General features: G+C 33.2%; 2 protein-coding genes across 3 annotated transcripts; both read left to right on the forward strand.

Annotated features, from left to right (window-relative positions):
• Nucleotides 1–569: 569 nt before the first annotated feature.
• LOC130737556 (60S ribosomal protein L30-like) lies at nucleotides 570–3,186 on the forward strand. Its single transcript, XM_057589363.1, has 5 exons — nucleotides 570–728; nucleotides 838–943; nucleotides 1,881–1,982; nucleotides 2,815–2,883; nucleotides 2,971–3,186. The coding sequence occupies exons 1-5, from the start codon at nucleotides 708–710 to the stop codon at nucleotides 3,009–3,011; spliced, it is 339 nt and encodes a 112-aa protein (XP_057445346.1). The 5' UTR covers nucleotides 570–707; the 3' UTR covers nucleotides 3,012–3,186.
• Nucleotides 3,187–5,184: 1,998 nt separating this feature from the next.
• Nucleotides 5,185–10,303, forward strand: LOC130737557 (RHOMBOID-like protein 9, chloroplastic). Of its 2 annotated transcripts, none has more exons than XM_057589365.1 (7): nucleotides 5,185–5,433; nucleotides 6,161–6,650; nucleotides 7,130–7,343; nucleotides 7,473–7,638; nucleotides 8,493–8,663; nucleotides 9,156–9,310; nucleotides 9,808–10,303. In XM_057589365.1, the coding sequence occupies exons 1-7, from the start codon at nucleotides 5,200–5,202 to the stop codon at nucleotides 10,037–10,039; spliced, it is 1,662 nt and encodes a 553-aa protein (XP_057445348.1). In that variant the 5' UTR covers nucleotides 5,185–5,199; the 3' UTR covers nucleotides 10,040–10,303. The 2 variants fall into 2 exon arrangements, with proteins under 2 accessions (XP_057445348.1, XP_057445349.1); XM_057589366.1 differs by having other exon boundaries at nucleotides 7,133–7,343.
• Nucleotides 10,304–17,630: the final 7,327 nt, after the last annotated feature.

The following is a 17,630-nucleotide window of genomic DNA, read 5'->3' on the forward strand; positions in this document are numbered from 1 at the left end:
GATCTAACTTCCAGCTTTGATAGACGATAAGTGATATTTCCTGAAATGACTAGGGCGAGGAGTTCTCTTTTGATTGTGAACTATCTAGGTATGAGATACGATTATACATATGACACTACTATGATCTAGATATAGTCCCAGAGTCGGGCAAGCAGGGCGCCACAGTAGTGATGGTTTCTCCTTTCTTACTGTTGATTCTGGTCCTTTCCACAGAGGTCCTTTTGGGATGCCTTTTTTCTTGTTTTGGGTTGTCTAGTTCGGGTTTTTTTGGGTTTTGAGGCTATTTTGTTGATTGCGTCTGTTTTTCGTTTAGGGTTTTTGTGTATCTAGTAGTGTTTTTTATGCTTTTCTATTTTGTTCCTCTGTAGGCTGTAGCTGTTTTAAGGTGTGAGTCATTCTTCTTCAGGTTTTTAGCCTTGTTTTCGGGTCCATTTACCATTTGGAGATGAACTAAGTATTTTTTTTATGCATCGAAAAACTGTACTTTTTTTTTTTCTTTTCTGCTAAAAAAAAAATCCCAAAAAGTAAAAATAAAGACGAGATTACCAAAATGGTGGCCGAACAGCCCAAAACACAAAACCCTAACGACAGTGAAGTTTGTATTTATTTAAGCCTCTGCCTCCAACAATTAGGGTTTCTTGGTTCAGACAGAAGAGTGTATTCATTCTATCTTCAGAGAGAGAAGAGAACCCTGACGCCGCGCCACCATGGTTGCCGCCAAGAAAACCGTAATCCCTCTCTCTCAGTTTCCTTTCGCATTCACTATCCTCGTTTTTATCTCTAGATTCATTCAACAAGCTCGAGATGTTAATTTATTTTTGTTTTGATTTAATGCAGAAGAAGACCCATGAGAGTATTAACAACAGGCTCGCTCTTGTTATGAAGAGTGGCAAATTCACTTTGGGTTACAAAACGGTTCTCAAATCCCTCAGAAGCTCCAAAGGTAATTGTATCTCTTTTCTTTTGATTTCAGTAACCCATTGCTTTGTCTGCATAATTTAGCATTTCAAATTGTGAGTGTCGATAGTTGGAAATTATGCTGAGGATTGAGGATATCGTTCTGTGTATGTATTGGCGATTGAAGTCTAATTGCAATGAAGCCTAATCTGCAGTGATGCGTCAGCATTAGATTACAACCTTTTCATTTTGCAACTAATTTGGATTTTAAAAATGTACAAATATCATGTTTAGAGTAAATGCTCAATATTATGGATCATCCTTAAAAATGTAATTGTCAGACAAGTTAGTCCCAATGTCAGTCAAATTAGTCCATATGGTCAAATAAAACACCGGTTAAGTAAATTGAGCACAAAATTCATCCTGTATTTTAATAGTGTGAGGATCCACGGAAGAGGTAGAAGTGCAATGGGCGGAGTGCAGTGCTCTGATCTAATTCAATACAATCAAATGCAGCAAAAAGAAACACACAGGATCAAATTTGTGCCTGGATTGTTCCTCACTTACTTCTCTCAACTGTCCTGTCAACCAACCTCATCCATTTTGCTGCCAACTCTCTCTCTTCCAAATTATTAAACCCAGCCTCACTCTTTCCTTCCTTCCCTTCACTACTTGTTTTGAAGCATCACTGAAAATCATACCCTTTTCTTTTTGTAACTATTTTTGGATTTTAGATTTAGCTTTTTTTTTGAACCAAGGTTTTAAATTGCGGTCATGGTAACAGAGCTTCACGGTTGCGATACGGTCTTGTGCAAAGTTGTGAACAAACGTGGCTGCCATGACCGCAAGCATAGTCGTGTTTCGGGAACCCCCATTGATTTTGCAGTCGAAGTCACAGTTGCAGCCTTTGATTTAAATTCAAATTGCGAACTTTGTTAATCTTCATGGGAAACGTTGTAATCATTGTGTAACTTTTTTTGCAGGGAAACTGATCATCATTGCCAACAATTGCCCACCGTTGAGGAAGTCTGAAATTGAGTACTATGCTATGTTGGCGAAGGTCGGAGTTCATCATTATAATGGAAGTAAGTTCTCAATCTAGCCATTTTCTGTGTCTGTTTTTAACATTTATAAATGATAAATGATGTGTAGTAAATGTTAGATACCATGTTTGTTTGGCCTATTCTGCTATTATTTCTTTTTGGGGAGGGGGAGTGTCATAAACAAGTCTTCGTTTAACTTGATACATTCTTTATCCATGGATATATTTGATTATTTGTATGCTTCATTCATCATGATTCTGTGTTACACCCACATTGGAGGTGGCTGGCTTCTGCAACTTGAACTTAAGTTGAAAAGAATATTAAATTGGTTGGTTGGGTTAAAAGCAACACTATTTGCTTTCATATGACTAAATGGCCTTATTTGTAACTTCCATGGTGGTTTCAAGAGAAGCAATCTGACCAGATCAGGTTAAATTAATTTTTTTTTTCCTTTATAGATCTCTGCTGTTGAAATCCTATCCCGTGGAAAATTTTTTCGGGAAAATTTATGGGATTATCATTCATGTCCTTGAACTTTCAGTTGTTTCGTTCAGAATCATTTCTTGAATCTTGATCAAGCATGCAATGTTATTGAAGATAATGATTTCACCTACTAGAAAATATACGATTCTGATGTTCTGGCACTTGATTGATTGAGCTAATGTGTTGGATATTTTGTATTATTGTAATTATAACTTTTGTTCTGGAATTGGTTGCTATTTTTGTATGTCTCTTTGTTGTTGTTTTTCATTTGTAAAGTAACAGTTCTGTTTGATGTCAAGTTCATTGATATTTGGTAGGGTTTGTTTATGAACATATAGACATGAAACTGTGTCTATGGAACTTTTTGTAATGGAATGTTTCCTGTTTATAGATAATGTGGATTTGGGCACTGCTTGCGGCAAGTATTACAGAGTGTGCTGCCTGAGCATCATTGATCCTGGTATCTTTCACTTTAAAATCAATTACTTCAATGTAAGAATCTAATTCTTTGCTTTGTTTTTTTAATGATTTTGGTTGCTATTTTCAGGTGATTCGGATATTATTAAAACATTGCCTGGCGACCAGTAAAGTTGTATCAAGTCTTTATAAAACTGTGATTGTTTGACATTTGCTGTTTTCTGTTGATTCAGACATTGTCAAAAGAAAATTGAATATTGGTTTAAATGATCTGGTAGCATGTATGGTTCATGTGTTTGGTATCTTCAAGCGAAATTGATTGAGAATGCAATTTTTTCCCTTAAAATGCTCGTGTTTGCAACTTTTGACAGTATTTTTCGGGGCATGCTAAAAAATGCCTCAATAAAGTTGGAATGGGCTAACTAATAAAAGAGGGGCAATACACAGTTGAAATTTCGTTCACAACCCTATAATATTTGATATTTCCCAAAGTTCTATTTAACTTTGAATTTTTGAAATGGATTTTGTATGTTTCTGGAAGTAGCAAGTGTTATTTCTTTCAAAAACTCAAGTTTTGGAAGTGTGGTTTTTTTGCTCATGAAAGCTAAAAATTATACTTCTGAAAGTTTAAGTTTTAGAAGCCAACACTTCACACCAACTTTCTCTAACATCTCTTTTTCACTTGTTTTTTCTTCCTTTACACTTTGGGAAGTATTGAACTCTTTACTCTAGGATGTCTAACTTACAACAAAAATTATAGCTTGAATTTGGCTGATTCAACTTTCAAAAGTATGGTTTTATTGCTTTCTTGAATGTGTAATTCGCAAGAAAAAAAAAGTTGAAGGGATTGTCAAGTAGGGGTGCCCACCGGTGCACCAGAGGGTATTTTGGACTTTTCCCTTCTTTCTTCTTCTCCCTTCCCTCTCCCCTTCGTATCTACTCCCAAATTACCATTGATGTTCCATCTTCTGTTACAATGGTTCTCCTGCCGAGTTTGGAAACAGAGTGACCTGAAGGGCCAAGACTGAAGCTTTTTCATTTGATATGGTCAAGTGAGGTAAAAGATGGTGACTTTCTGTGGCTTCACATAGATGGGTACCTGAAAGATGATCAAAATCAGCATCAAATTCAGCTACAGTGAGGGAAACAGTGTCATCAAAGGTGGATATGATAATGGGTTTGTTGGATTCATGGGGCCAAGTGAAGGGTGCCAGCGAGAGGGAAAAAGTGGCCAAGTGCAAGAGAGAGTGATTGTTTGAGTTTAGGGAGAAGGGTATTGTAGAAGAGATGGGTTGGATGAGGGAATTCACAAAAGAAGATGCGTTGAACAGGGAGTAACCTTAACCAGAGGATGTCAAAGAAGGTGAGGGGAAGTCCACTCGACCGCATCGTCGCCTCTGGTGGAACCTCCATCCCGGAGGTTAAAGCTGTTGGGATGAAGAAGCAGCTTCTTGAAGCGGTTGCACACTGTCTCCGTCTTGGAGTTGCGCACCGTGGAAATCTCAAACTGGCTGATTTTGGTTATGTGGAGTGGTTTGGTGACGGGAGAAAGAGACGTCAGGAGGAGCAGAGAGAAAGAAGAAGAGGGGTTGACAATTTTCATTTTTGCCCTTTTAATCGTCATCAAATCCTAACTGTTCAACTAAAGAATATTCCAAGATTCTTGGATCTAATGGTGTTTAAGCCTCGTGCACCGGTGGACCAAAATAAAAGTTGTCCACCCTAGTGGGCACCTTGTGTAGGTTTGAGTTACGTATGAAGTAACAAATTATGTACCAAACTTAATCCAACTCGTATTATATAATGTGTTTGTATTTCATTGTTTTGCTCAACATGAAGTACAATTAAAAAGATTTGAAATTCTAGTAAAATGGATTTTCATCCCATTCTTTTTTTTTGCTAAGATTTTCATCCCATTCTATGGACTAGAAAATGAGATACAAGCATATGAAAAAAAGATTTAAAAAAACATTTGACCTAGGCAATAGGAGCCAGAGAATTCACATGTACACATATTTTTGTATGAATAATTCATGAGCACATATTTAATTGCATACAAGTAATTAAAAACTTAAGACAACATAAATAAATTCAATATTTCAATATTAGTTTTGACAGTTTTTTATTTTGTTCTCAACATAATCTTTTGACGTGATATTGTGATGTGACAATTTGCGGATTTATATTCAACTGATAACTATGTATATTTTGGTTTTCTTGTGTTCTACATTTCCTATAAATAAGTCCTATCCCACATATATTTTGTGCTGATGGAAAACCCAACAAAGTTTAAGGTACTTGAGCGTGCAACGTGTAACATTGATTAAAGTGGCAAGTGGGTCCATCCGAATCCTATTAGATGCATTTATTGGCCCTTAAATTTTGCATATCTCTTGTTCCAAAGTGTGAATGGCTAAACAGAGATAAGGTACAATCAGTAATCGCTTGGGTTTCATTATCAAATGTCAATTATGCCATTAATGGAACTATTAAGCAACAACTACCCCAGGCCTCTTTTGGTATTCTGAAGATAAACAACACTTGCACCCTAGAGCCAAGGAAGGTTTACACTTTGGTTTGGTGTTTTAAAGAGGTACCTTCTTTTTTTGCTTAAATTTTTAAAGGAGGTTGTGAATTTGAATATGCAGTGAGGAAATTCTGGTATTCATTTTGTTTTAAGTGTTTATTTCTTCACCATTCCAATTTGTTAGCTTTAAAACAATTAAAACAAGGCCTTGAGTGAGGCAATCTTGTTCTGTTTCTACAAGGTAGAAAAAGCTGTTATCATTGGCACTGTTTTTTCTTTGAGCCTTTTTTGGAACCAAACAGAACTCAGTAAGTTTGAAATAATTTATTTCTCTTCGTGTTCTTCTGATAGCATGTCTATAAATCCTTCTACAATTGACTTAAAAGACAATTAATTCAAGGGAGAAGCTTATGTGGTAGTAGACTAGTAGTTTCTGGTTGTCAGAATTGATTCCGAAGAAAAATAAACTGATCCGAGCATGCTAATATGCATGTAGACACCGTAACATGGACATGCATTCCATGCTGTTTCAATGTTTCTTGCTTTAATTGCAGATTTGAATTGTTTCAACGGCTGTTTTTATTGTGTTTTACTTCTCTAAATGTTGATTGGTTATTAGAGCTTATCTAGTACATTTTTTCTTAGTAGAGAAGCTCCAGTAGTTGTTCTTTGGTCCGTATCCAAGCAGGCTCATAAGATATTGTCTGTTTCATGAATACAGTAATGCTTTCTTCCTTTTGATGTTTGCTTATCCTTTTTTTTTTCATTTTTATGTTTGTGGTGTGTTCTTCAGGTGTTCATGGCTGCATTTCCGATATGTTACAAAACGCGCTACAGGGACCAAAATCTATCAACCCAAAGCGTAATTAGACAGAGTGACAAGAGATTTATGCTTGACTCGGATAATATGCTAAGGTCCTTCCCTTCAAATATCCTTACAAAATCAAACACACAAGAAAGGAATGCACCTAGGTGCATAGTTCTTGGCAGAGATTCTTTGCATAAGACCACGACAAAAGCTCGTAGTCAAGACAGTAACTTAAGCTTCTTTCAGGGATGCCATTCAAAGAAAAAAAAACTTTCCACAGTTTGGTGTTCAGGAGAGTCTAGCTCTATTGAGAAGCAACTAAGATCATTAGATTGCTATTTTGGAAAGCTTCAAGATAATGCAAAGTTAAGAACTTTTGATACATCAAACAAGGTGATGCAGCTGGCGCTTCACAGATTCAGATCAAGAAATGAACTGGAGTCTCTTGATGAGTATCTTGGAAAACTAAATAATGGTAAAGTGTAATTGCTTTGAGTATTATAGAGCTTTCTCATTTATTATCTTTTTGGTATTCTAGTTGACTAGCTCTTCTTAGTAAATTAAATCTTGTGTCAACTGAGAAGAATAATTATGTTTCAAAGGATTGTGGTAATCGATCGACTCCTTTGCAAGCTCCAACCAAAATTTAAAGTGCATAACATGAATTTTTTAAATTTGTAATGGCTACAAAATAAGTTTTTTTTTTTTCTTTATACAAAAGATGATTTTTTTATACATCTATAATCTTTCCTGTTCCCATGAGATCTAAATACAGCCAATGCGTGATTAGTTTAGGTGGTACATGTTTGATTCTCCTTAAAAAAGGTTTTGTGTATGGAAAAAACCGAGCTACTCCCATCGGGGATATGGATGCTCCTAACTCAAACTGAGCCAAACCAAGAAATCAGAGCTAAATACTGAAAAGATTGAATATGCAACTACTTTTATATGCAGCAGGAATAAATCAAGAGTCTCTTGTGCCATTTTATGTTGAGAATCGCTGTGAAGAAAATTTAGCACCAAAACAATCACTCAGAAATTATACTGGAAGAACAAACTTTAGGAAACGCAATACTTATGTGGATCTAAGAAGAATAGAAGGTGTAGGTGGTCCAAATTCTGGTATAGACTCACAGCAGCATGATGAAACCTCCAGTCTCTATCTAATGTAAGTTCTGATTCCTTTCATAATTTTTGTCTTATCCTTTCAAAGACTACTCTTGTTGTTATCAACTGATGATAGTCTTTTTCATATTATAAATAACTCTCATTTTCTCTGTTTTTACCTTGGGTGCAGTGGCATATTGGCTTCTGTAAACATTGCAGTGTTTCTATTTGAAATAGCAAGTCCTGTTAGGAATGCTGATCTCGAGCTGTTTTCGCTTCCTCTACTATATGGAGCAAAGATAAATCATTTGATCATGGTCGGAGAATGGTGGAGGCTTGTAACACCAATGTTTCTGGTACAAGATTGAGAATTGGGTCTGTGTTACCATTCCACAGATATAGTGTGCACTGTTTGCATAACACCCATCTTCATTTGGCAGGCTCACGAGATTTAATTCTGTTCTCTTTTTTTAATCTGTGCTTTGTCTTTCTCTACATTTACTCGTGAGATTTGAAACATAATACCTGACAAGATATTGTAATGCCTTATGATCTACGGAGAAAAGGCTTAGGCGTTTTTTTGCTTGCTTATTTTTTAGAATTGACTTTAGTTCCACGATTTAACTTTCTAACCAACAACATTAAAACACGGCCATTATAGGGTTTAGAAAAGCAGTATAAAAAATCACTCATGTGTTGTCACCACAGTTTAAGCTTTGAGGATAGTTGGTTCATGACATGATATTAGATCCTCTATGACTAAGTGGTCTAGAGTTCAATCATTGTTTCTCCCATTATTCTAATAAAAAAAGTTGTTTAAACACAAGGTAGATGAGTCTGGGCATTGTCCACCCTTCAAGCCCAAAAAGGCTCTTGTGTGGGGCATGTTAGAAATATAATACAAAATAACATTCATGTCACCCAACAACTTAATCTTCTGAGATAGTTGGTCATGATAATAATAGTCTAGAATTGCTAAGTCAATGTTGTACTTCCATAAAAAGAAAGGAGTTATTGAATCATTGCTCACAACTATCTTGAAAAATCATGAACTTCAAGGGACATAATGCACCATATGTATAATCTTGATGGGGACTCTAGAGACTCTTTGCAACACTAAAGTGAATAAGTGTCTTCTGCTAATTGTTTAAGACATATACTTAGTACCACATGAAAAACTAATCTCATTGTGACTGTTTTTGCGATGCAGCATGCGGGAATCTTTCACTTGGCTCTCAGTTGTTGGGCTCTTCTATCATTCGGGCCTCAAGTTTGCAAAGGCTATGGTTCATTTACATTTTTCATGATCTACATACTGGGTGGAGTTTCTGGAAACTTGACAAGTTTTATGCATACACCAGATCCAGCTGTTGGTGGGACTGTAAGTATAATTCTACATTGTCCCGTTCAGAATAGGTTATCTGAGATTATCTTAAAGCATAAGCGTCTATGCAAAGTGTGTGAGAGAGCTTATCTACTACCTTTTCATAAGTTGCTCGGATCAGCTTATGAATAAGCACTTATATATACCTATAAGTCTATTAACATATTTTGAGCTTATTTCAAAGTTTATCAAATTAGCTTATCAATAAGTGCTTATGTGATGAGTCATTATTGCCAATTTACCACCAAATGCACCCTTGTTTAGTGTTTTGGGGGAGGATTAATGTAAAAAAGAACAGAGATTCTTGAGTTAAATTTTGGTTTCTATATTTCATTATTTGTGTCTTGGTGCTTAATAGTGGTTAGAATAGAAGTAAGAACCTTATTTTTACAAGTTGAATTTAATTTTCGCAATTATCTTGCTTTCTGTTTGGTTTCTGATTTTTTTTCTTCAACTCCTTGTTTATGTCTAACTTTAACTTGTTCTCAGGGACCTGTATTTGCAGTAATTGGTGCTTGGCTCATGTATCAAATTCAAAATAGAGATGTTATTGCAAATGATGCTTCAGAGAACCTGTTCCAGAAGGCAATAATAATTACAGCACTTGGCTTCATCTTAAGTAGCCTTGGTCCTATTGATGAGTGGTATGGCTTACATTACTTCAACGAAGTACATTATAGATTCAGCTAAATAAAATACAAAAGGAACTTAACTTCAAAAGGAAGAGACACACATGTAAATAAACTGGGTGTCTCATGATGAGAGGAAGTTCTCTTCTCATATCAAGGTTATAAAAAATAATACAGCTTGACATGTCAAATATATGCACTAGAGCTAAAGATAGAGTGGAATGGAATAAATATAATAAAAAGGGAAGCGTGGTACATTAAAGCTCCTGCTAGAGGTGGACCTGAGGAAGGGTCCAACCACATGGTCTGATGTACGCAGCCTTACCTATTACACAAGAGGCTGTTTCCAGCACTTGAACTCGTGACATTGCAGCAAATTTTTACAGTTGTGCCAAGGCTCCCCTACAAATGGTAGAAATATATTGAGGAAAATTGAAGTTAACTTGTATGTTTCAAAATGTTCTTTAAACTGTAAAATAGAAACATTTACTTGGTGACTGACTCACTTGTAGGTCACACTTTGGAGCAGCTTTCACAGGCATGGCATATGGGTTTCTAACCAGCCCAGCTCTTCAGTTGGATGATACGTCAGGAACTGGTCGAGAAGAAGGGCTCAAACTTGTTAGAAGAAATGGTGATTCTTGGAAATCGCTGATCATATTCACCATCTTCATTGCTGTTTTAAGCTCTCTCCCTTTCTTTATGGAGCCCCCTCTCAGTGCTGACACCTTAGAATTTATGTAGATATTTGTTTGATGCACCATGTCATCAATTCATCTTGTGTCTTCTGAAGATTTCTCTTGCAGGAAGGTGTTGGAAACTCCCACACAATGACATGTACATTGTAAATAGGAAAGTAGAGTGAGAAGTGCTTAAGGACATGATCACTAAGATTTGGCAGTTTTGTTTCTATCTTTATAAACACTTACAGGGCCACTGTCCTGAAGTTTCATATTGCTGATATTAATGTTTAGTGGAAAGTAATAGATATGCATTATTAGTTATTAATGTTAGTTTCTCCGAATGATAGCTCAAGTGGTAAGAGATGGTGGACATATGAGTTGGGGATGAGGAGGTCCAGGGATTAACCCAGGAGGGTTGTAGTTTATTTTTCCGATATACCAAAAAAAAGTTATTAATGTTAGTGGAGGTATGTGTTGTTTTGTGGAATGATTAAGTGCACACTAGGTGAATAGTTGTGACTCTTTGAAATTGTATCACTCAATTATCATCTTATAAATTCGTAGTACTTTCTATTCCTTAGAAAATTTAGCTCATATTAGGGTTTGACATGTAAAGTTTCACTAACAACAATAGAAAAAGATAAGCAAATTAATTTTTTTTCCGCTGAGTCTTCGTTACGATGATTCATCCAATTGCAAGGTATGAGATTTGAGTTCAACATTGGAAGTATGAGATTCTAATATGGGGTTTACAAGGCATTGGGCTCTACAAGGTTCTTATCAGTATCAGATCATTTCACTATGCCTCTCAGACATATCATCCTCAGGCTCATTCACAATGTTTGGCACGTATTCAGGTTCAGGGTCCTGCTCAAGTTCAATAACCGGCTCAGGCACTGCACGAGATTGTTCACGCCTTTTACATTCTGACGTTGTCATACGTTTGCGTACGAGGGCTTGATCCACGGGGGCTTGAAGGGAGCGCTCTAAATGTTTTGTCCTTGTCATATCTGTATCAAAAAATGGGGGATAGTTCAAATAATGTAAGTAATGCACCGTGAAGTGTGAGTGTGACGCCCTTTAAAATGTGTTACTTAACGCATTTAAAGTGCGTCAATTACGCATTTTAAAGTGCAACCGTAACGCATTTTAAAGTGCGACAGTATCAGATTTTAAAGTGCGATCGAAACGCATTTTAATGTGTGCGGAAACCAACAACAAATTTTAAAGTGCGTAAAAATGGAGAAAACGAGTAAGAGGGAGATCTTACTTACCTATGCACACGAAGTGATGAGCGACAAACGTTGAACGACGGCGACCGAGAAGAAGATGGGAAGAACGAGCAATGCTTGTCGTGGGTGGTTTAGGGAGGGAGAAGAAGAAGTAAGTAATGGTGGAGAAGAAAGAAAGAGAACTAGTTCGTGTTAGAAAGGGAGAAGAAGAATTGGTTTAGGGAGAGATATGGAAATGAAAGTGAGGTGGGGTGGTTTGGATAAGTTATTTTTCATTAGGGAATTTTGATATTTTCACCACTTCATGGGTGATATGAATAGATGTTGGTGTGACACCAATAACAACTCCCTAAGCCAAAATGCTAGTATGATGATACCAATGCGAAAACGTGAAATGAATCAATTGTTAATTCTTCACAAATACACTAAAACGTATGTGAATTAAGATTATCTTAATTGTAAACTCTCTCAAGTTTCATCAAGTTCAAATATTGTATCTATAGTTTTTTTTTTCCTTTGTTTTTTACATCGAAAAACATTTAAATTCATCTTCCAATGATTGATACCTAAACATTCCCCTCCCAACTCATATGTCTATAATTCTTACTACTCGAGCTATCATTCAGAGACATCACATAATCCTCTTAAAAAATGATAATCCAATTTATGTTAACTCTTCAGTAAGAATGTCAATATAACCTGAACCCGTGGTCACCCGCCCGAACCCAAACAATATATATATTACAAAACTACGCGTGGGGATTCGAGTCGTTGGAAGCAGAATCTATGATCCTGCAAATGGAAAATCTTGCCACCAAGTAAACAAACTTTTTCATTTTTTTATATGATTTTTCTCATTGGTTGTCAAGATTGGGGCTTAGTTTTTATTTGAAAAATGCTGTTAAAAACGAAAGGTTGCTTCTTTTCAATTAATCTTGTTGGGTTTCTGTGAATGTTAATTTTTCATTTCTCTTTATTTTTGGGATCTGGATTGTGATTATTGCTGTTATAAAGCCAAATCTGGAAATGGGTATTTTTAAAGTGAAGATGATGTTGTTTAAAATTTGTAGGGTGATGGTGTTTGTGGATGGATCTTTGAGTTAGTATGTTTTGTTGTATTTTTTTCTTTCAGTGCCGGCAAAAGGCTTATTTTTTAGAATTGACTTTAGTTCCAAGATTTAACTTTCTAACCAACTAGTAAGAAGCCCGTGCACGGGTGTTTTTTTTTTTAAACAATTTAATAAGGTTTTAATTATTATGTAGTGAGTAAATATCTATATATATATGTAAAGCTCACTTGAGTTATAAGTGTTAAATGCATTAAAGAATGAAAAGTTAAACAAATTTCTATTCATCTTTCAATATACATCCACTTATTATTAATTATTATTTAGTGATGCTAAACTTTTCAATTTCTCATATTTTAAATTAAATATTAATATTATTTATATTTTAATTATTAATTACTACATGAGGGAAATTTTAAGTAATAATAATAACTGAAATTGACTAACATTATATTAATAAAAATATTAGATTTATTTCTGCTTCCTAAAAAAACAATATTAGATAGTTAATAGTAATTTTTTATACTTCCTTTTAATTGTAAAACTTTCTAATTTGTTATATATTAAAATTAAAACTAATTTTATAATAATTATTCATCATAAGTTGAGGAATTTTTTGAAAATAAAAAATAATTATTATTACTATTTTTTACACCCTACTAAAATGTAAAAGTTACTTTGAACCTTTGTATTAAATAAATTAAAATATTAAAAATGAATAAATTTGTCTAAGTCATTAGCTATTCAACTAACTACTAAAATGTATAACTCAGATGAAATTTTGTTATAAATAGAAAAATAATTATTTGTATCATAAACATTAAACTAGACTAAAAACTAATCAATAATTTTTTAGATCAATTAGTTATTCAACTACCAACTAATTTTCATGTTTGTTGTATAAGGTAGAATAGAACATGACAAAAGACTCCTGAAACATAACACTTTAGTTCTCTAAAAAAGAGAGAAAAAAAATGAAACAAAACACTCTAATAAATAAAAACTACACTTTTATTTGAGGTAGGAAAGTTAATAAGCGTTAATATAATGATTTAATAAAATATTTAATTATATACTAAAATATTTAATAAATATATATTATTCAAAGTCATTTATTTTTTAATTTAATTATCATAAAAAATTTAATTAAATATATTAAGCAATAAAATCTCCCTACCTTTACATTAAAATAAAGGAAGCAATAGCAAATTTCTTTGTAATTAATATATTAAATAATAAAAAATTGAAATAAATTGTATTTTCAAAAGTAATTCAACTACCTAAATTGAATAATAATATGCATAAATATAGTAATTGACTTAAATTTTGCATTAGGAAAAAATAACTAAAATTAAAGTTGATTAATGACAAAATAATGTCAGCAATAAATAATTTAGATAAAATTGTTTAGATTTAAAAATTACACTCTAAAGTATTTACTATTAACTATAATGTATGTGTGTTTTTTTTGACGAAAATATCTCAATATAATTTTATGATCTTATTATATATTAGTAAAAACGATTTTGAGAAAGGTTAATAGATAAGTTATGACCAAAGTTGAATAAATATAAATTTACTACATAATACTTAATCTATTTAATTTATATGTTATTATAGTTGAAAAAGATGATACTCCCTCCGTTCCTTAATATAAGTCACATTTTTTGAAAAAAATTTGTTCCTAAATATAAGTCACTTTCTAATATCTAGGAAGTATTAAATAATTTTTTCCAAATTCACCCTCATATTTAATATGAAAGAGATTATGAACTTTTTGACTATTAACTTGGAGAGAGAAAATCATAGGAAAATAAATAAGGGTAGTCTAGGAAAGCTAATCATTTCCTTTACAAATTTATTATTACTAACTACTTTTCTTAATCTAAGAGAATTAGTTATTTATGACTTATAAATAGAAACAGAGGGAGTATTACTTTATTTTTCTCAATTTTAACATGTGTAAACCTGTTTAGAAAATTGTGTCCAAAAAAATGACTTTCTCTGTAAAAAGTACAAAAATGGTAAAACAACTTTTTTGATGGCATTAAAAACTTATTGCTTGATATTGTTTTTTCAAATGGACTGTATTATTTTTTAAATTATTAAATAAATAATTTAAAATGATCCAATGCTGATTATTAAATATTAATTATTAAAATTGAGTAATATTAATTTATTTACAAAGAGAACTCCAATAATATATTATTGAAAAGTTTTTTTTTTTGAAATGATTGAAATGTTGAACACAATTATTATTATTTATTTTAAAATAAAAAATATTTTAATATTTATGTAATAATTTAAACTATAATCATTGTTATTTAATGTTAAAAATTTTGTAAAGAAACTCGTGCAACGCACGGGTATAATATCTAGTATATGTGTATAGCACACTTGAGTTTTTTGCATTAAATACATGAGGAAAACTCAAGTGTTGCATATTAAAAGCATCAAAACAAAAAAATTGTAATAAATATATTAAACAATAATTAAATTAAAATTGAAAATAATTATATTGTCAAAAACGATTAAACTATTTACATTAAATAACAACATTCATAAAATTAAAATTTACATGAGTTTTGTATTTCACAATTTTTTTTTTCGTAAACAAAATATATTATTGAATGATAAAAAAACATGAGAACAAGTCATCTCATGATATGGGTCAAAACCAAACCAAATACAAAAAAAGCATGTCATATCTCAACCTCTAATGTGTTGTATTTCACAAATGTTAAAAATTAAATTCAATAAAAAAATAATATTTATTAACAAAAATTTAGATACTGAAACCAGCAAAGATTCGTAAAGCACAACAATGGGTTCCGCCGGAGGAGCAGGTACTGAAATTTAATGTTGATGGTTTGTCTTTAGGAACGTCGGGGAGAAGTGGTATAGGGGGGGTGTTGCAGAATCATAAAGGGGAAGCTCTGGGGTATTTTGCACAACAAGTAGATGATATGTGGGCTTATGAGGCAGAAGTTCATGCAATTCTTCAAGCGTTGCTTTTCTGCCAGGAATTCAATTTCAGAACAGTTCTAATTGAAAGTGATTCAACCTCAGCGGTGAGGTGGGCAGGTAATGACTCGCGGAGGCCATGGAAGTTGCATCAGATCCTGAGCAAAATTGATCTACTTCAGCCCTTGGTTAATTGTGTTGGCATTGTTCATGTGTTGAGGGAAGCAAATGAAGTAGCAGATTTCTTGGCAAAGAGTGGAAGGGATGGGAGGGTTGTACTGTGGCAGGTCTGTGTTTGAGATCTTACTTTGTCAAAGGGTGAGAGGGGCTCCCAGAAATAATTTAAAACATGCAGTATTGTGTTTAAAAGTCACTATATAGTGCAGTGTTTTGGGTTCTGTAATAAGCAGGAGTTGGCAGAGATGGTTGTTCTATATTCTCTGTCATAGCACTAGATTAGTTTCTTAAATTGCAGGAATGAGTGTCATGTTTTGGGCGCATGGGCTGGCTGTTTTTCTTGGTGTTGTTTTATACTTTTGTAGGTGGCAGGTGGAATGCAAATTGTGCTGCATTGAATAAGTATTGGATTTGATTTGAAGATGGGAGTACAACGTATATTGTCATGTTGAAGCTGTGTTTGGATAAGTATTGCAAGAAGGATGTTATGTGCTTGGCATATGCTACTGATTACTTTGGTTGTTCTTTAAGGGGATGCTTTATATTTTGTTGTGGGGTTTTGTTGCCACTTTGGATTATCTCAGGTGCATATGGATATATTAAGGTGGTTCAGGTTTTAAAATCTCATAGAGATAGTGTACTTTTTTTCCTTCTCTAAGTTTATTCCCTAAATGGGTTTTTCCTAGAGAAGGTTTTAACGAGGCACGATCTCTATGTTTGGATGTTCTTGGAAAGGGATTTGTTAGCATTGTATCTATGTTTCCCATGTCTTGAGAGGGTTGTTCTCAGACTACTTCTTTCAATCAATAAATATCATATGTTGTCAAAAAAAAAAAATTAGATAAAATAGTTTTAAAATTAAAAACATATCTATCTTCTATATGTAAAGCACACTTGAATTTTTGCATTAAATACATAAGCAAAACTCAAGTGTTGCATATTAAAAGCATCCAAACAAAAAAATTGTAATAAATATATCTAACAATAATTAAATTAAAATTGAAAAAATTTATATTGTAAAAAACTACTAAACTATTTACATTAAACAGCAACATTCATAAAATAAAAAAATTCTTGAGTTTTGTATTTCAATTTTTTTTCATAAACAAAATATATTATTGAATGATAAATAATAATTTTTATATAATGATAAAAAATATTGTAAGTAAACCCGTGCAACGCACGGATATAATATCTAGTATTAAAGTATGTTCAACTTGAAATTTTTTTTTGATAAAATGTTCAACTTGAAATTTAGTATAATAACATTTTAAAATTTTCAGTATTTAGATTAATAACATTATATTTAATTATTAAAATACAGGAAAATAAATCTTTTAGGTTATGCATGTTTTAAGAACATGAATTTCAACCCACACTAAAAAGAAAAAGACCAACAAAAACACATTTTTAAAGTCTATATGAACAACATAATAGCCAGATAATAATACGAAGATGTAAAATCATGTTTAATTTGAAGGTATGAAAAACGATAAAAAGGGGGAGGGGTTTGAATAGCGTTTTCAATCTAAAATTTTTCCCACTTGAGATTTAACAAATCTTTTCAAACACCGAAGATAAAAGTGCTAAGATAAGAGTTGAGGTGTGAGGCCCGAGTTTTTAAGTTCATGCTAAGTGAATAAACTTCTTATTCACGATTAGGGTTGATGTAATGTGAAGGGAAACCTGAACGAAAGTTTATTAAATGAAATATATTTATGAAGGAGAAAGTTCAGGAAAAGTTCAAGGATTTCATTATGATCGATAAAAGTTATAGCACGAACGTTTTACGCTCAAACCTAGGTCAGAAACCCTAGTATATAGCTAATTTTCACTTTTAGGCACGATGGCAGTTAATTCCAAAAATCTTCAGAGAAATGTTAGAACTTCTCTTTTTCCATATATCACGATCGTCTCGAGGCGAAACTCTAGGATCTACGAACGTCCGATTCCAATCATCGGAAGTTTGCCGAAACCGAAACCCTGGTATTTCGAAACCCTAGAATTTCTCGACAATGAAGACTTTATCTATTCAGAGCTTCAAATGAATATTCTACACGCGTACACCCATTTCTCTTGATGATTTCAATCTTTCTTCCGAAGGAAGTTTTCTATTCCGACATTCGATGCAAAAAGCAACTTATCGGGTAAAATAGTTTTATACCGACTATGCATTAGTTGCCAAAAATACAAGGAGACCTCTTTATAGTTT

Source organism: Lotus japonicus, chromosome 2 (assembly GCF_012489685.1).
Source record: "Lotus japonicus ecotype B-129 chromosome 2, LjGifu_v1.2".
NCBI classification, from domain to species: domain Eukaryota; kingdom Viridiplantae; phylum Streptophyta; class Magnoliopsida; order Fabales; family Fabaceae; genus Lotus; species Lotus japonicus.

Bases quoted from the DNA above. Each gene is read 5' to 3' on its own strand.
- LOC130737557 (XM_057589365.1), top strand. From the start codon at position 5,200: ATGCATTTATTGGCCCTTAAATTTTGCATATCTCTTGTTCCAAAGTGT. The intron at 6,651-7,129 runs GTAAAGTGTAAT...TTTTATATGCAG, and splicing joins TCTTGGAAAACTAAATAATG to CAGGAATAAATCAAGAGTCT. The intron at 7,344-7,472 runs GTAAGTTCTGAT...CCTTGGGTGCAG, and splicing joins ACCTCCAGTCTCTATCTAAT to TGGCATATTGGCTTCTGTAA.
- LOC130737556 (XM_057589363.1), top strand. From the start codon at position 708: ATGGTTGCCGCCAAGAAAACC. The intron at 944-1,880 runs GTAATTGTATCT...CTTTTTTTGCAG, and splicing joins ATCCCTCAGAAGCTCCAAAG to GGAAACTGATCATCATTGCC. The intron at 1,983-2,814 runs GTAAGTTCTCAA...TCCTGTTTATAG, and splicing joins AGTTCATCATTATAATGGAA to ATAATGTGGATTTGGGCACT.